Below are 20014 nucleotides of genomic sequence, written 5' to 3'. Positions count from 1 at the left end.
TCCATGGGGTCGCTAAGAGTCAAACACGACTGAGCGACTTCACTTTCATTTTTGTGCATTGGAGAAGGAAATGGTAACCCACTCCAGTGTTCTTGCCTGGAGAATCCCAGGGACGGGGGAGCCTCGTGGGCTGCCGTCTATGGGGTCCCACAGAGTCGGACATGACTGAAGTGACTTAGCAGCAGCAGCACAATCTTACAGTTTATTTATGGTCTATTATCACTAAAATGTAGTAGGGAACATGTCTGCTCTATTTACCACAGTTTCCCCAAGTCTAGAACAGTGACTGGGACACAGTAGATACTCAATAAATATTTAAAGAATGAATAAAATCAGTTTAGGTTTTAAACCTTTCTTACAGTTTTATTGGTCTTGGTGGTGGCTGTTCAAAGAGTGAAAGTGTTAGTCACTCAGTCGTGTCCGACTCTCTGCGACCCCATGAACCAGAGCCTGTCAGGCTCCTCTGTCCATGGAATTCTCCAGGCAAGAGTACTGGAGTGGGTTGCCATTTACTTCTCCAGGGAATCTTCCTGACCCAGGAATCGAACCTCAGTCTCCTGCATTGCAGGCGGATTCTTCACCATCTGAGCCACCAGGGAAGCCCCTGGCTGTTTAAAGACTTTCCTGATCCCAAAAGTACCAAATGATATCAAGATCCCATTTATGTATGGTAGTGACCCCTGAAAGTACGCGCTATGTAATGTGTAAAATTTGTAGGAGTTTTTCCACCAGTAAGTCAGACATGTAGTATAGTCTTAGATATAACTATAAAAACAAGTAAATAAAAGCTTCAAAGGAAGGCTACTGAACTACTAAAAAGTTGCAATACACTTCTGAAGAACATGTTTGTTTGTATGTTTTTCCCACATTAGAAAGGTGAGAGTAATATAGGTGAATGTTATAAAACATAAGTTTTTTATGGGGGGAGGGGGAGAGGCCCCTTTCATCCACTTCTAAGTAAAAAATTGAATTAAAAAAAATTACCTTCTTACAGTTGTTTTAGAGTGGTTATTCCAGTAATGATGATTTATATATTTTGGTTACTTCCTTTTTTACTCTTTGTTTTATACTCAGTTTTTCACATCAAAGCAATCACACTGGTCACATTTTCCATTAGAAAGACTAGCTTAATGGCTTTTAAAAAATAGCTAGATAATACACCACTAAGTGCATATGACAGAACTGACCAATCTCTAATTGTTAAAGATTGTTCCTACTTTTTAAAAATCATGATTAGTATTCCTACAACTAACATTTTTGTTCATAAATCATTTTAAGCGCAGTTTAACTGAAGTGATTTTGGTCTACAACATTCATTTAAATGGTATTTCTCAAGGGGAAGAGGGTGGGCAACACAAAACGGTCCCAGGCCTTTATCTCTAATTAGGAAAACAGTATACGTTGCAGGGAGGTGTGGAGATTACAAAGGCACTGACTGCATAAGCATAAGTCATTACATTTATTAAAGAAAAAGCAGCAGAAATTTCTTACAGGAGCTAATCTGGAAAACATTTTGCAAAGAGTATGGAGCTGGACTTTGAAAAAAGGATAGGTCTTAATGTTTGGAAATGTTCCAGACAGGTGGAGGTGTTGGAGGAGATAACTATTTGTTGGTGTTCTTAAATATCGGAGAACAGTCCTTACTCAGGACAACTCATCACAAAGCCTGAATAGTGAGCAACTTTGATTTTTTATCAAAGATTGGACTCCTAACTTCCTTGCCAGAAATGACCAAATTTCTTCTTAATCTCCATCATCCACATCTTTGTTCCTCTTTCATCCTTCCCTTTTTTGTTCCTCTGTCAAAGACTCATCTATTTTAAGTAACGGAAGTAGGTAAATTCCTCTTCTCCAAGGCTTGCAACCTTACGCAACATTATAACTGTTGCAACCTTAAAACATGCATGCCTTTTAATCTTATAAAAAAAAACACTGCTTGTAACAGATTTTTCACACTAAGAGAATTAGGAACATTCAAGGATATTAACTAAGAGTTATTTATCAACTTGCTCTACACCAAATAAGGAACATAGAGTCACATGATCTATTAAAAATGATTAGCAGATAATGAATAATGACTGTGATTTTCTTTCCTGGTTTTATTCTGGCAGCAATAAATTCCACCCTAATAATTTCAGTCTTATTGCCACATAGGTGATGCTTTGTGAACCTCAACGAGGCTGCCAGGTCTAGCACAGTAAAACTCACAGCGTCAGAAATGAGAGTAAGACTTCATGGGATGTGTTGTCAGTGATAGACTTATAGCCATTTCCCTCCTCCACCTTTCCCTCCCTAAGGATAGCAGCTGCTTTCCACAGACACCCCAGTCGACAGACTCCAATTCCTCTCTCCCACAGTTACCATCTGCAGATCCCCAGGGGCTTGTCTGTTTACAACCTTGTCCCAAACAGCAGAAGAGGAACCCTCCGAGAAGTTCTGGATTCGTCCTCAATAGGACCTGTTTCACAAAATATTTCCCAGCCACCTCCACCTGTTTCCAATGTTAGTACTTAGGATTTCTGTATCTTGTCACACTATACATTCCCCAATAAATAAAATTTAAAGTGAAAACTAATATAAAGCAACTGCCCTGTGCATGTTTCTTTCAGATGGCTCAGAACTCTCAAGATTCCCAGGATCTTTCGACCATGTTTAGGTTGGGTATCATGTTCTTCAGGGACTTTGGTAAGAGGGTGAAACTTAACGTCTCTAACTACCCTTGCCAACCCAACTTTGAGTTCTTCTGAAGCCTCCTAGATTCCTGTTCCAATTCCAGCTTTTCCAACAAAACTAGACCCTAAGGCAAAAAGACATCCCATAGATGAAACTGCAGATACAGTCAGGACTTAAGCAAGGACCCCTAAGTGGTGAGATGAATTTCTGGGTTAATAGTACTCCTCTGTAAGTCTGTCACTAACCAAACAAAAGGAGAGAGTTGACAGGTACACTTAACAACACAACATTTTGAAGGTATATGGAAGTTGTCTTTGGGGGAGGGGGGAACACAATATTACATGGAATTCGAAAGTTTGGTGATGGATATTTTTTAATCTAAAAGGAAATCGTCCATATTGGAATATATTAAATAGGCAGAATTCTCTTGCCAGTTTCTCTGCTCTTGGTAGATGTAGTTCTGACTTCGGCTGGTATCTGAACAGTGCAGAAACGTCTCACGATCAAATTCCACTGCCCTGAGGAAGGATAGAGATGGAGGACCCACAAAGCAGAGAGCAGAGTCGACGCAGAGACGGGTCTGTAAGGATTCGGAGTCTCCCAGAAGGGACGGCCAGAAAAATGAGAAGGTAGAAAGAGAAAGAAAGGGCGTGGCTGAGCTAAGGCACTTTCCACGTCGTCTCAGCAAGAGCGCGGCTTAACCGGGGTTTTCTTCCGAGCGAAATCCGGTGGGTCTGGAGCCGACTCTCCCCGTGTCCACGAACCTGTATCTCCATCACCTAGTAGGGCCCACACCACCCAATCTACCTCCGGATCCTCGCAGGCGCCGCACAAGCGCGCCGCCCACCCACCTACCTGCGCTGCGCCTGCGCCTCCCCCAACCCCGTGCTCTCAAGGTCAGCACCGCCCCCGGCCTCTAACCTAGCACCCACGGAAGTGGCAATAGAGGACGTCCTGCGTCGCCTCACATCTGCGTGGCGTGGGGTCGCCGGCGTTCGGCAGAGGGGAGGGACTTCCTGTCCCGCCGAGCAGAACTTCCGGCCGAGCCGGAAGATTCTCTCCCTCGCGGTGTCGAGTGGCTCCCGGCTGCAGGGTTGGGAGGGGAGGTCCAGGACGACCCCGGTGTACTCCTGGGCGTCGGGTCCACGATCTTTCCTTGGCGCCATGGTGAGTCCTCCTGTGAGGGCTAGAGTGAGAGCAGTGCGGGGGAAGACGGGGCCAGGAGGTCCTGTGCAGGGAAGCCGGCCGGGTGGCCAGCTGAGGATGGAGCGGGCGGGAGCAATGAGATGAGCGGTAGGGCAGGACCTTACCACCTTCCCCGGGGCGCTGGGGCCCCCGAGGAAGCGACGTCAGCCCAGCCCAGCCGCTGGATCTGTCCAGGAGTTCGAAATAGGTGGTCAGAATATTCATGGCCCCGTTCACTGTGGACGGCCGTAGGGTCAGGTGGTCCCAGAGTTGACCTTGCCCGGTTGATCACCTCCTCCCTCCTCTCAGCTGTAGGGCAGTGGCCAAGAACTTCAGATCTCAGAAATCCTCCTGGCCTTTCCGGGTGGACCCAATACCTCCCCTTCTTATAAAGGATCAACACGTGTCACTAAAGAAACGGCCAAGTCAGTTTATCTTTCAGACTTGGCCCTTGGGAAATTGGAAAAGGTCTCAAAGATAAAAAAAGGTCTGGACTGAATAAGGAGGGTCTTGATTGGAAAGGAATGTTGCAGGGGCGTGGGCGAGGGAACTGTTGGAGTAGGGAGAGTACCCTGACCATAAGATCTGTAAGAGCCTCAAATATTAGGCAAAAGGGGTTTTCTTTTATGAGGAGGAGGAAACAAGGCTAGAAAGAACTGAGTGTGGGGAAGTGAGATGAAAGGGTAGTATGATTGGACTATATATCAGAGAAAGTTTTACCCCCTAGACCAGACTTCTGAGGAAAAACTGTTGGAGGTGTATCCTGTTTCAGAGTTTGGGTAATATCTTGCTCCAGTTGCTCTATGGGGACAAGCGGTTCAGCTAGTCATTTTTAAAGCAAAGAATGGTAATTTGCAGGTGCTATGTCTGGCCTTGTTACAGGGCTTCCCAAGTGGCTCAGTGGTAAAAGAATCTTCTTGGCAGTGCAGGGAATGCAGGTTGGATCCCTAGGTCAGGAAGATCCCCTGGAGGAGGAAATGGCAACCCACTCCAGTATTGCCTGGAAAATCACATGTATAGAGGAGCCCTGTGGGCTCTAGTCCGTGGAACCGCAAAGACTCAAATGCCACGGAGCACACAGGCAGCCAATTCCTGCATCTTGCTTCCCTAAGTCTTATGGAGACTGTTGGTTCTTTGCAGTAAGCTGTTACCAGAAAGGTGGCGGTGGAAGGATTTCTTAACCTTTGTTGTTTTTCAGTATCACAGGGGTCGGGTTCAAAATTGTCACGTTACTTCAAATCCTCGTCTGGAGGACGTTCTGCCTTGGAATTTGGAGTTTGCCGTATTTTTTTTCAGGGTCAAATGTTGACACTGTTCAGTTGTGTATGATAATTCACTTTTGAATGACTTACAGAAATGTAATGGATTGTGAAACAAAGGAACTTCAAAATAATGTGGTTCCTAATTATATCAGCCAACCTCTTGACTCTTGAGGCAGTAGTGGGTGTGTATTCTTTAAACCTCAGTGAATAGTATAATTTGTAATTATTAAGAGTTTTTTCTTTTTTCTTCCCTTTGTACAGTGAAATTAGACAAAGATAAGGAACAGAAGGACTAGAATGACCCAAAGATAATGACTAGCCTAACCACCTTCCTCTCTCTCCCCAAGCCCCAATTTTACAGAGGGAAAAATCTGAGGTTTAGAAAGAGGCAGTGATTTACCTAAAGTAGCAGTAGTTTGGCACTTTTTCATTTTTTAACATATCAAGTAGGTAATACTTAGAATCTTTTGTCAGTATGTTTGGCCAAATCACAGAATGGAAAGCAGAGCCTTTTTTATTTTACATCTTGATTTTTTTGTCTTAATCAATATAAACTCATGATCCAGATCAAAAATACTGAGTATTGACTCGTAATTTTTTTTTTATGTTGTGAAAATGAATTGTTGTTCAGTCGCCTCATATGTCCAACTCTTTGTGACCCCCATGGACTGCAGCATACTAGGTCTCTCTGTCCTTCACCATCTCTCAAAGTTTGCCCAAGTTCATGTTGATTGCATCGGTGATGCCATCCAGCCGTCTCATCCTCTGATAGCCTCTTCTCTTGCCCTCAGTCTTAGCATCAGGGCCTTTTCCAGTCAGCTATTCACATCAAATGACCAAAATACTGGAGTTTCAACTTCAGCATCAGTTCTTCCAATGAGTATTCAAGGTTGATCTCTCTTAAGATTGACTGATTTGATCTCCTTTCTGTCCAAGGGACTCTCAGGAGCCTTTTTCCAACACCATAGTTTGAAGGCATCAGTTCTTCAGTGTTCCACTTTCTTTACAGTCCAGCTCTCACAACTGAACGTGACTGTTAGGAGACCATAGCCTTGGCTGTATGGACCTTTGTTGGCAGAGTAATGCCTCTGCTTTTCAACACACTGTCTAGGCGAGTAGGCCTGTTGCAGCTTTCTTGCCAAGAAGCAAACATCTTCCGACTGCATGGCCGAAGTTAGCATCCGCAGTGATTTTAGAGCCCAAGAAGAGTAAATCTGTCACTAGGAGTAGTGTGTAGTGTAGTAGTAAGTAGTGTTAGTCGCTCAGCCATGTCCAACTCTTTGCAACCCCATAGACTGGCCTGCCAGGGTCCTCTGTCTAAGAGATTCTCCAGGCAAGAGTACTAAAGTGGGTTGCCATTCCCTTCTCCAGAGGATCTTCCCGACCCAGAGATTGAACCCCGGTCTGCTGCATTCTGGGCAGATTCTTTACTGTCTGAGCTACAGAGAAGTCCTGTAATCTGTCATTGCTTCCACCTTTTCCCCTTATATTTGCCATGAAGTAATGGGGCCAGATGCCATGATCTTAGTTTTTTTAATGTTTAGTTTTAAGCTGGCTCTTTCACTCTCCTTCACCCTCATCAAGAGGCTCTTTAGTTGCTGTTCACTTTCTGCCATTAGGGTGGTATCATCCATATATCTGAGGTTGTTGATGTTTCTCCTGCCTATCTTAATTCCAGCTTGTAACTCACTAATCATGATGTGTTCTGCTGCTGCTGCTAAGTCGATTCAGTCATGTCCGACTCTGTGCAGTCCCATAGACGGCAGCTCACCAGGCTCCCCTGTCCCTGGGATTCTCCAGGCAAGAGTACTGGAGTGGGTTGCCATTTCCTTCTCCAATGCATGAAAGTGAAAAGTGAAAGTGAAGTCGCTCAGTCGCGTCCGACTCGTAGCGACCCCATGGACTGCAGCCCACCAGGCTCCTCTGTCCATGGGATTTTCCAGGCAAGAGTACTGGAGTGGGGTGCCATCAGCGTATAGATTAACCAAGCAGCTGACAGCAGACAGCCCCATCATACTCCTTTATCAGTCTTGAACCAGTCAGTTGTTCTATATAGCGTTCTGACTTGCTTCTTGACCCGCATACAGGTTTCTCAGGAGACAGGTAAGATGGTCTGGTATTCCCATCTCTTTAAGAGCTTTCCACAGTTCTTTATGATCCACACAGTCAATGGCTTTGGCGTGGTCGATAGAACAGAGGTAGATGTTTTTCTGAAATTCTCTAGCTTTCTCTGTGATCCAGTGAATGTTGGAATTTGATCTCTGGTTCCTCTTCCTTTTCTAAACCCAGCTTGGGTATCTGGAAGTTCTTGGTTTGCATAATGGTGAAGAGTCCATAGAAAATTTACTAAAGGAATGAAGCTATGTTTTTACTATACTTTTTGAATATTACAGACCAACTTTAATTAAATAGATTTTTACACCATTTAGGTTGATTGTGGGGGAAAAGTAGATCAAACTCCTAGAATTGTAGGAATCCTCATGGCTTATTTTATCTATGTAGCATCCTGTTGTAACTTTACTGCTGGGACTCTGCTCAGTATGTTGGTTGTTAAAAAAAAAAGTTGTGAATCTCTGCCTTAATTGGAGTTAATGAGAGTTTTCTTTTTGGGAAATGGAGAAGGCTGTTGGGAAGAGATAATGTTTTAAAAGTTACAAATACATGATTAACACAGGGGAAAGAAATTCTGATGGGGGGATGGACACACATAATAGGTGGCTTCAACTGAGTTTTGAAAAGTTAAATTAGGACACTCAGTTCAGTTCAGTTACTCAGTCGTGTCTGACTCTTTGTGACTCCATGAACCATAGCACTCCAGGCCTCCTTGCTGCTGCTGCTGCTGCTAAGTCGCTTCAGTCGTGTCCGACTCTGTTCGATGCCATAGATGGCAGCCCACCAGGCTCCCCCGTCCCTGGGATTCTCCAGGCAAGAAGAACACTGGAGTGGGTTGCCATTTCCTTCTCCAGTGCATGAAAGTGAGAAGTGAAAGTGAAGTCGCTCAGACGTGTCTGACTCTTAGCGACCCCATGGACTGCAGCCCACCAGGCTCCTCCATCCACTGTCCATGGGATTCTCCAGGCAAGAACACTGGAGTGGGGTGCCATTACCTTCTCCGGCCTTCTCCCTATCTATCACCAACTCCCAGAGTTTACCCAAACTCATGTCCATTGAGTCAGTGATGCCATCCAACCATCTCATCCTCTGTCGTCTCCTCCTCCTGCCCTCAATCTTTCCCAGCATCAGGGTCTTTTCCAATGAGTCAGCTCTTCACATCAGGTGACCAAAGTATTGGAGTTTCAGCTTCAACATCAGTCCTTCCAATGAACAGCCAGGACTATTCTCCTTTAGGACGGACTGGTTGAATCTCCTTGCTGTCCAAGGGACTCTCAAGAGTCTTCTCCAACACTACAGTTCAAAAGCGTCAATTCTTTTGTGCTCAGCTTTCTTTATAGTCCAACTCCCATATCCATACATGACTACCAGAAAAACCATAGCCTTGACTAGACAGACCTTTGTTGGCAAAGTAATGTCTCTGCTTTTTAATATGCTGTCTAGGTTGGTCATAACTTTCCTTCCAAGGAGTAAGGACACTAATTCTTAATAATTAGGACACTAACTCTCAATTTAAGTTCACATAGGATTCACCTGTGATGCTTGATATAAATGCTTATCTGGGCTGCCTTATTGAGGGAGTGGAGTCTCATAATTTAATTTTTAATGAGTTTTACAATTAAGTCTCAAACTTGTGGTCCTGAAAGCACTTTGAAGGAACTCTAATGCAGCCATTAGAAACTTTGATAGGGATATTGAGGTTTTTGTGCTGAGTGATAATCATACGTGTGGTTTGTTGATGTGTTAGATTACTTTAATGGATTTTGGATTGTTGAACTAGCCTCAAATACTTGGAATAAATTCCACTTTGTTGCAGTGTATAATTCTTCTCATACATTGTGGATTTTGATTTCTTGGTCTTTTGTTTAGGGTTTTTGCATCTATGTTCATGAGAGATATTGGTCTGTAGCTTTTTGTTTTTCCTTGTAATCCTTTGCTTGATTTTGGTATTGGGGTACTGCTCTTAGAATGAGTTAGGAAGTGTTCTCTCTGCTTCTATCCTCTGATGAAAGAGATCGTAGAGACTTGGTATAATTTCTTCCTTAAATGTTTGATAAAAGCAGCAGTGTACCCTACTGGGCCTGATGCTTTTTGTTTAGGAAGGTTATTATTGATTTAGTTTCTTAGTAGATATAGGCCTGTTTACATTGTCTGTTTCTTGTATAAGTTTGGACAAATTGTATCTTTCAGAAATTGGTTCATTTCATCTAGGTTATAAAATTTGTGAGCATAAACTTGTTCATAGTGCTTCTTTATTATCCTTTTAAATGTCTGTGGATCTATAGTGATATCCCCCCTGTCATTTCTGATATTAATAATTTATGTCCTCTGTTTTTTCCTTACTTGATAGGGCTAGAAATTTACTGATTTTATAGATCTTTTCAAAGAACCAACTTTTGGTTTCATTGATTTTTCTCTGTTGATTTCTTCTTTTCAGTTCCATTGAAGATAATTCATACTATTTCTTTTCTTTTGCGTACTTTGGATCTAATTTGCCCTTTTTCTTGCTTCATAAGGTGATGCCTTAAGTGATTTAAAATCCCTTCTAATACATGTATTCAGTGCTATAAATTTCCCTTTAAGCACAGCTTTTGCTGCATCCCATAAAATTTGATAAGTTGTGTTTTCATTTTCATTTAGTTCATATATTTTCTCTTGATTTCTTCTTTGATTCATGTGTTACCTAGAAATGTGTTGTTGGGGCTCTGTGTGTTTTGAGATTTTCTAGTTATTTTCTCTTATTGGAGCAGACATTGTATGATTTCTATCCTTTTACATTTGTTAAATGTTTTATGGCTCAGAATGTGCAATTTGAAGGGTGGTTTCTGGTCAGGTTTCATCAGTTTGCCACATGGTGGCAGAGATTTGGGTCTCTTCTCAATTCTCCGACTTTTCCTCCACTTCACTCCTTTCCAAAAGAGGCTTAGTTCAAATAATAGTAGATACTGTTCTCTTGATTAGCATTTAGTTGGTTGAAGGTTGATTCTTGAGACTGATTTATGCTTTGGTCTCTGTCCACTTTTTAGATAATTTGTTTGCTCTGGGATAAAAACTTAAAGCAAATATAGTTGATTTTAGAAACTCAGAACATATTCTAAAGTGTTCGTTTTTTAAGAGAGAATTTATTATTTTCCTGTTATGATTTTTGAACACCAACTTGCCCTGTTCTTGTTTACTCACTCAGTCATGTCTGACTCTTTGCAACCCCATGGACAGGAAACCAGGCTTTCCTGTCTTTCGTCCTCTCCCAAGCTTGCTCAAACTCATATCCTTCAAGTCGGTGATGCCATCCAACCATCTCGTCCACTGTCGTCCCCTTCTCCTCCTGCCTTCAATCTTTCCCAGCATCAGGGTCTCTTCTAATGAGTTAGGTCTTTGCTTCAGGTGGCCAAAGTATTGGAGTTTCAGTTTCAGCATCAGTCCTTCCAATGATTATTCAGGACTGATTTCCTTTAAGATTGACTGGTTTGATCTTGCAGTCCAAGGAACTCTCAAAAGTCTTCTCCAGCACTACAGTTCAAAAGCATCAATTCTTCAGTGCTCAGCCTTCTTTGTGGTCCAACTCTCACATCCATGCATGACTACTGGAAAAACTATAGCTAGAGGAACTTTGAAGAAATAAACCTGATTTGTAAATTTCGCTGCTACTCTTTGTATACTACCTACTCTTGAGTTACAGGAAAAGAAAATTTCTAAAGTCCCGGTAAAATGAACATTCTCTTGGTTTTAACTGAAATGATTGTCCCTTTTGTTTCACCAAACACTTAAAATTCATGCTCTTACCTCAAAAGTATTTGTTTAATCATTCCTTCATTGTCTGTTAAGCAGTATCTGTATGTCACATGCTGTTCCTGGCAACAGAGACATAACTTTATAAAACAGAGACTTTCTTGTCTTTATGGATCTTAGGTTATATTGAGAGTCTGATGATAATCAGTTGAGATATAATGTTCGTTAGTCGTGGTAAATACAATAAGAAAAGATAGAACAGAGTTAAGGGAATGATCGGGGTGGTGATTTTAGATAGGGCCTTCAGGGAAAGCACAGTGAGAAGGTGGCACTGGGACACCTTTGAGTTCAATATACCTGCTGTCTTTGAAAATCTGTTTATGATTGCACCTAAAGAAGTGTTGTAGTATTAGGTACAAAGTTCATAGTGTCTTTAACTATAGTGTGAATCTTTCAGTAAAGTCATGTATGATTACCTTTCCATATAGTGAACAGAAAAATGATAGAAATCTGTTTTTAAATATCTTACGTTAGTAGGTGATACTACATTTTACTTAATAGATTGTGTTTTTTATGCCACATACTTTTAGTCTTTTACGTTATTACAGATCTTGAGAGAATACAACTTGTTCACTATAAGTATTCTGAGCTTACAGAGTATCTTTTACTTACATTAAGTAGACTTAGTAATTCTGTTGTTAGATTAAATATATTTTGTGTTTTGACCATAAACAAAAGATTTAGAAAAACCTGAAATAATTTCAGCTTTTGATACTTCAGTATTGAAGTTCAGAGTCTTGATAGCTGATTATAGTGTTTTATTTATTTTTTAAAAGTTGTGTTAAAACCAACTGCTCAAACATTCATATCTTTAAAAGTGACTTTGGGAAGAGTACAATAAGTGTATGGCATTGAAAGTCTACTTGAACCAGAACTAAATGACCTCTATAGTTTGTTTCAAGGTCTGTGACTCTCAATATGTGGATTTGTGAATATTATTGATGTACTTTTAGTTGAATGTACATTGAGGGGATCAAGGAGGGAATATTCAATTTGTATGGAGTTTAAGAAGGATTTAACAAAGGATTGATTAGTCTTGGTCTTTAAGTGTAAGTAGAAGTATGTTTGAAGAAGGCAATGGCACCCCACTCCAGTACTCTTGCCTGGAAAATCCCATGGATGGAGGACCCTGGTGGGCCGAAGTCCATGGGGTCGCTAAGAGTTGGACAGGACTGAGCGACTTCACTTTCACTTTTCACTTTTATGCATTGGAGAAGGAAATGGCAACCCACTCCAGTGTTCTTGCCTGGGGAATCCCAGGAACGGGGGAGCCTGGTGGGCTTCTGTCTATTGGGGTCGCACAGAGTCGGACACGACTGAAGCGACTTAGCAGCAGCAGAAGTATGTTGGGTAGATAAGAAAGTGAATTTTAAGTACTTTTCCTTAATAGCAGTAGTAGCTACATTTATTTAGAGTTAATATTTATCTGCTCTACTTAACTAAACACTTATGAAGTAATCACTCTTGGGCTCCTACTATTTTTTTTAATCTCTATATTTTACCTACTTTTTTTTTTTAACCTCTGTTTTACAGATACAGAAATGGAGGCACAATGAGATTAGAGTAGCTCACCCAAAATTGTATATCCAGTGGTGGTGAAATTTGACTTCTAAATCAGGCTATTTGACCACTGTACTGTTGTGCCAATCTTACTGTTTACCTTTGATAAATTTTAGCTTAATGAAAGGATTGAATTTCAAAAACATTCTCCTATAGAAGTAATACTATAATTAGTAATTATATTTCTAGAAAATCCTTCTAACCTATTTACTATCCAGTATCACATCTCATGGTATGAGAGAAATTAATTATTACTGTCATGAAAGCTGTAATGATTGGCATTTCTAACTCAGATGCTAAATACATCTGACTCTGCTGTAGTAAGTCACATTGAGGATTCCTTCATATTCCTTTTATCTTAACTGGCACTCCTTCACACTAGAGCATGAATTTCCCTTAGGCCTGGGGATGAACTTCCAGTAACACTGATAAAGTGAGGAACAATTAGAGAACTGGGGATAAGGACCTTTGGTGAATTGGGATTTCTTCAGTGTAAGCCTGCAGTGTTTCTTCCAGGTGTATCTCGTGTGTCACAGCCCACTTTTCCTGAGGGCTCTCAGGACTGGCTTGCTCCTTTTCTTTTCACTTGGATTACCTGCTGCTTACACCTAGAACTGGGTTTCCCCCGGAGTTGCAGAGAAGAACGTAGTCTTGTAGAGTATCTTGCCTTCCTTCCCAGACGTTCAGCACACTCTAGTAAACGTTTTTATTGCTAGTAGAATTTGCAGAAGTCACCTCCCCATGTAACTTCGGACTAACCATAAACTAGTTAGCTAGCTAGCTATTTATTACAAAGATTCTTTAGGGGAAAAAATGGAAGTCCTTGATGATAGTGATCAATCTTTGCAATAAGTTCTTGGGAGTAAGGAGGTTTGGATTGTGAAGGGATGACATGGAAATACTTAGGGGCCTTGGGAGACTTTTCTCCAACAATGGAAATTACTTACGAAGAAGAAAGTTCAATAAGCTCCATAGTATAAATATATGATTATAGACTGCCATCAGTTAATGTCACAGATAAGGCACTTCAAAGGCTATGGCTGTTTTTCCTTTTTAAGTAACCTTAATACTTTTAATCTTTTTGATAAGTAATACAACCCTTTGAAATAGCAGTCTTGAATTGCTTATTTTTATGTATAGTTTTTAATGTCTGCCCTTTACACAGTGGTTTGCTGATTGTTGTTATCTTTGACCTGTTGATTGCCACTGTTTGCCTTCATGCAGTGATCTGCTTAGAAAAAGCAGTGCTGGAGTTTCCTGCTTTCTTTTCCTAAAAGGAAAAGTCATAGTGAGGATTCTGCTCAACCAGAACTTCATTAACTTGAGTGTTTGTTAAGTATTTTTAAGTATTTTTCTCATTTCGGAAGATTTTGGCTATTTTTATGGTGAGTATAAATGACTGACTAGGAAACAGTTCTAGTTCTTTATGGTTTATGGGCATACGTATGTAAGTGTTCCATGATTACAATCATTTGCTTCTGGTTATAGGCTTGTTTAAAAGAGAAGCCATGCCTTTTTTTCCTCAAAAGTTTTGCTTTTATTAATAGCTAATTCATTAGTAGAATTTTACTTCCATTTAAGTTCGTGCCTGCTGCCTTCCTGCTCTGTTCCCTATTTTCTTAATTAACATTAAGACAGTGAAGCCTCACTGTATCATTTATTCCCAGACAGTTTCGTTGTTTGGATAGGTCAGTTGTTTCATGTTGAATATACTAATCTTTCCCTAATCCAATTTTTAAGACAGAAAGGAAGTTGAAAGGAATCTAGAATAGCTGCAATTAGAATTAAATGTCAAAGAAATAAATTTTCAGTCAGGAGGGACAGAAAAGAAAGCTTTGGTTAAAATTTGTTGTAGTATATGTAGTAAGTTTAACTGTGATATTTGTTCTTTAAAACTATTTTTTTATTTGAACTAACACATTTTTGATTTTGATAGTTTCTCAGTCATTCCCATCAGAAGTTGTTAAGATCATCATAGTTCCTAAAAATGTTTTCAGGTCATAAAGAAAACATTTAATAAAAGAGAATTGACCGCATAGCTGAGATAAATTTAAAAAAAAGAGAGAGACTGAACTTTTGACATTCACAAGTCTCATAAGAGAAATACTGCAAACCACTTGTTGAGATAAGAATGTTGGGCAGTGGGCTAGGTGTACTTCTTTACATTAACTTGGATGGAGCTCTGATTTCCTTTCAGCGCTCTTACAAATAGTAGCTCATTTAATTCTTAATGAGGAAAGAATAGTTACTCTTTCCCATTGGGAATGACTGCCTATCACAGGGTTTGATGGTGTCTTAGTAATGGTAAATATGTAACTGCAAACAATCTGTTGTTTATTTAATTGAAGTAATTGCAGTCATCATCAGTAAGCTCTTTCAGTATTTTGGAGATCATTTGCCAACTTGTCTTTTTGTAGATAAGGAATGAGTCCCAGAGAAGGTTTGTCTTGTTGCTGTGCTATCACCACTTAGTGACAGAACTATCTTGATTGTGATGTTTTATTACTCAACATATTAAAATATTCACAATGAAACCATTTTCTAACAGTTAACATTAAAGATGTTTTAAGTTTTCTTGACTGTTTTTTCTGCTTAAAACTTAGAGATAAGCTGAAATTTTTATTTTAAATTTGTTTAATAAAGCTTTATTAGTGTATTTACAAAAGTTTGAAAGGAAGTATTTGCAACACATATTGCATTAAATTGAGAGGATTATCTTGTAAAACTTGCTACAAATCTTACTCTGAGGTATGCAGAAAACATGATATCTTTCAATCTTAAATAATTTTCTTCTTTATTGAAAATAAAGTTCAGTATTTGGCACGTATAGGAACATATGAATGTAGTGAAGAACTGTGGGCAAATTATGCTTTATCCTCTTATTTCATCTAAAAAGTAAATATTCTACTTTCTTTCCTAGGATTGGAGTTTGGGGCTGAAGAAGTGAAAATGAGATAAATGTAGTTCTAGAAGGGGAGAGACTGTTAGAAGGGGACAGCTGAGCACGATAAAGGCTGTTTTGGAATTACGCGTATGTTTTTTTGTAGCAAGGAAGGTTTTATAGAGGAAATGAATGTGAGGAATGAGAAATAATTAGTTTGAATAAGCAAGATGATTTGTAAATGTCAAATGTAAATTTATTAGTTTTGACTAATAGCTCTTTTGAATATAGATTATAGGGATATTGTTTATATTGTCAGAAAATATTCTTACGGTTATGGAAGAGTTAGCAGAATTTAGGGATGTCTTCTTCTATTGAACCTTTTGTTTGTTACTTATCAGTATTATAATAAAACATTTATGCCTTCTTTGGCTAGAGATAAAGTTGTTAACATCTTTAAAAATACTTCATTTTTCATCAACATTTTAATGACTATATGGCATTACTTTATATGAAATATTGCATAATTTATTCAACCTACTATAACTGGAAAATGATCTTTTAAGATAAACAACTATTAATTTAAACTCTAATACATTAAGATGTTTTCTAAATTATGTTTAATTAGAGTGTCCTCTGTTCTTGTGAAAAAGTATTTTTATCCTTGCCCTCTCTTTGTTGTTGATCTTCCACTTTGCCTTATCAGTTTATATCTTGGGGAAATATCTGAAGTTTTTTTCTAAGTTTAATCAAATTCTGAAAAATGGCTTTATATCATCACCTTTAGCAGAAAGTCTGGAGCTGCTGTTGTTGAATATAGTTATGTGAAATTCATGCATTCTACTATGTGGTTCTCACTAAGATATTTAGGGTGATATTTACCTAGGCATTTTATTGGTTTGTGGGTTTTGACCTTAGTTTTAAAGTACATTAGACATCTTATTCTGAATTGGGAGACAAAAATTTCTGCTTCTACTTTTTTACTTTAAGGAAATTTAAAAGATATTTTGTGGCACAAAACATTGATGTTTTGCAAACTGAACTTACTCTGTAAATGTTTAAATTTGAAAACCCGTGTTGAGTCCAAATCACAGTTGTTGATAACTGTGGTTTTCAACTCCCTTTCTGTCATTTTACCTTTACCTATATATTATGTATATATAATTCTGTTTGTAGTAACAGTTTGAACTATATGAAATTGCTGTTTTGTAGGTCAAAACAGTTGAGTATCTGATTTCATATGATTCAATCAATAAATCTGTATTAAATATCAATAGGTGACTTTATTCAGATTCTTCAGCCACTTTTTAAAGTCTCTGAACCTTCCCCGCAGTCACATTGCCAAGATCCTGATCTTGGTGTGGTCATTTTTCAAGATCTCTCAAATTTTGTCCACTTTGGTGATTTTCTTTGGCTCTTTTGACCAGCTACTTAATTATCCTGCAGATTTAACCTTTAACTCCAGATCTTTTATTTCTCTGATGTTGTACCTAAAGCTTCATCTTTTAGACAAAGTTGTTTGGCAATTATTCATTCAATTCTCCCATTACATTTCTGTCAAAATTCTCACGACTTTTGAATTTCTCACAAAATTCCGTCCCTTCTTTTGTTTTATAGATCAGCTCCCCATCCCATCATGGTTTTTAGGGAACGATCTAAGGACTTTGAAATGATATATAGTGAGTTTTCCAAAATGACTATATCCAGTGGAAAGCAGGGCATCAGGAATTCTTGACCTGGTTTCCACCCCCTCCCCCAAGTTATGTAAACTCTAAAGACCTTGGTTTTTAAATTTAATACATCTCTTTACTTTTTTGTGTGCTTCTATTAGGTAAAACAAGGTCTCATGAAGTTTTACTTTCAGCTTAGGCCTTTGGTCTCATCTATTTCTGATTCTTAAACAGTATTCACAGTTAACTCTTGATTAGAATATTTAGCAGTCCCCTTATATTGGTTCCTTCCCTCTTGCCTTATGCATGTATATTAGCAGTCCCCTTATATTGGTTCCTTCCCTCTTGCCTTATGCATGTATATTTCCCCCACTACATATATATATATATATATATATATATATATTTATATGTGAGCCATTCTAGTAACTGTCAGATTCTCCTCTTATTGCTTAATTTCTCCAAAGAATAATTATGCCCATTATTTGCATTTTATCCTTATGTAACCACTTAAGTGTAATCTTTACCTGCTTGCAGAGATGATTATTAATCTCATGCCTATTTCCTTTTTTTTCCCCTCTAAAAATGTTAATTTTGCTCTTGTTTTTGAAGTTGTTTTAGTTTAGGCTTTCATGATGTTTGTTGGACTCTTTCAGTGGATTTGTAATTTAGCTCTTTGCCTCCAGTTACTTTTACTCACGTCTTTACTTTTCCATGGTAGTAGCAGATTTATTCTTCCAAAATATATTAGATTTAGTTGCTTCCAGGCTCAGGATCCGGGACTTCTAAGTACCTACAGGAGAATCCTTTGTGTGCAGCCCATACCACAATCTAGCCATGTGTAGCTCAGCTCATGCCATGTACATTCTTGGTACAAATTTGTTGTTGTTGTTTAGTCACTCAGTCATGTCCAACTCTTTGAGACCCCACAGACTGCAGCACACCAGGCTTCCCCTGTCCTTCATTATCTCTCGGAGCTTGCTCAAATTCATGTCCATCGAGTCTGTGATGCCGTCCAAACATCTCGTCCTTGGTTGTCCCCTTCTCCTCCTGCCTTCAATCTTTCTTAGCATCAGGGTCTTTTCCAATGAGTTGGCTCTTCACATTAGGTGCCAGAGTATTGGAACTTCAGCTTCAGCGTCAGTCCTTTCAATGAATATTCAGGATTGATTTCCTATAGGATTGACTGGTTTGGTCTTCTTGCAGTCCAAGGAACTCTCAAAAGTCTCCTCCAGCACCACAGTTCAAAAGCATCAGTTCGTCGGCGCTCAGCCTTCTTTATGATCCAACTCTCATATCCGTACGTGACTACTGGAAAAACCATAGCTTTGACTAGACGGACCTTTGTCAGCAAGTAATGTCTCTACTTTTTAATACACTGTCTAAGTTTGTCATTGCTTTTCTTCCAAGAGCAAGCATCTTTTAATTTCATGGCTGCAGTCACCATCTGCAGTGATTTTGGATCCTAAAAAATAAAGTCTGTCACTGTTTCCATTGTTTCCCTACCTGTTTACCATGGAGTGATGGGACCGGATGCCATGAGCTTTGTTTTTTGAATGTTGAGTTTTAAGCCAACTTTTTCGCTCTCCTCTTTCACTTTCATCAAGAGGCTCTTTATTTCCTTTTCTCTTTCTGCCATAAGGGTATCACCTGCATATCTGAGGTTATTGATCTTTCTCCTGGCAATCTTGATTCCAGCTTGTGCTTCATCCAGCCTGGCATTTTGCATCATGTACTCTGCATATAAGTTAAATAAGCAGAGTGACAATATACAACCTTGACATACTCCTTTCCCAATTTGGAACCTGTCCGTTGTTCCATATCTGGTTTTAACTGTTGTTTCTTGACCTGCATACAGGCTTCTCAGGAGGCAGGTAAGGTAGTCTTGTATTCCATCTCTGGAAGAATTTTCCACAGTTTGTTGTGATCCACACAATCATAGGCTTTAACGTAGTCAATGAAGCAGAAGTAGATGTTCTTCTGGGATTCTCTTTGCTTTTTCTGTGATCCAGCAGATGTTGACAATTTGATCTCTGGTTTCTCTGTCTTTTCTAAATCCAGCTTGAACATCTGGAAGTTTTCAGTTCCCACACTGTTCAAGTCTAGCTTAGAGGATTTTGAGTATTACTTTGCTTGCATGGGAAATGAGTGCAATTGTGTGGTCGTTTGAACATTCTTTGGCATTGCCCTTCTTTGAGATTGAAATGAAAACTGACCTTTTCCAGGCTTGTGGCCACTGCTAATTTTTTCAAATTTGCTGGCATATTGAGTGCAACACTTTAACAGCATCGTGTTTTAGGATTTGAAATAGCTCAGCTGGAATTCCATCACCTCCGCTAGCTTTGGTACAGATAGATGTATCTGAACTTGTATTTCTTTTCTTTCTGACAGTGGATACTACAAGTCTTTCCTACCTCCCATGTAGATTTATTCACCCCCTTCGTTGGAATGTATCCATATAATACTGGGCACTGACCTCTACCATATCACTTATCACATATTATTTGTAGGTGGCAGTGAAGGGTGGTTAACATTTTAAGAGTTTGATAAGATCAACATGTGATGGAAGAAGTTGTCCTCTCACCTTGAACTTAAATATGGATTGTTTGCAAGACTTAAGCTAGACTAGATTGTGGCCAAATCAATCATATTCACATGTCAAAAGATAAAGACAAATTTTTAGATAGGGTTTTGTCTAAAGAAGTAGGATTGGAAAGTAGTTTTGTCATTTGAAAGTCTAGAAAAACATGCTTTAAGAATCAGAATTGAACATAACTTACCCAGAACTGTTTAGGGTTGAGAGTATCTTATGCTCTAGACGACTGTTGTGTGTTCGTCAGACTTTATCCCTGCCTGAGTGAAGTGTCCCTCAGTGCTGCCTT

The 20014-nt window shown here is 39.4% G+C and overlaps 1 protein-coding gene across 1 annotated transcript in view; it reads left to right on the top strand.

Annotated features, from left to right (window-relative positions):
- The first annotated feature begins 3757 nt into the window (after positions 1-3757).
- The window catches only part of TMEM161B (transmembrane protein 161B), a 74782-nt gene continuing 58525 nt past the window's right edge, over positions 3758-20014 (top strand). The window contains exon 1 of the mRNA XM_061424355.1: positions 3758-3840. Coding sequence (XP_061280339.1) covers positions 3838-3840 — 3 coding nt within the window. The 5' untranslated portion in view covers positions 3758-3837. The remainder of the gene's footprint in view (positions 3841-20014) is intronic.

Source organism: Bos javanicus, chromosome 7, assembly GCF_032452875.1.
Source record: "Bos javanicus breed banteng chromosome 7, ARS-OSU_banteng_1.0, whole genome shotgun sequence".
NCBI classification, from domain to species: Eukaryota; Metazoa; Chordata; class Mammalia; order Artiodactyla; family Bovidae; genus Bos; species Bos javanicus.
This window is presented reverse-complemented; position numbering and strand designations above follow the sequence as displayed.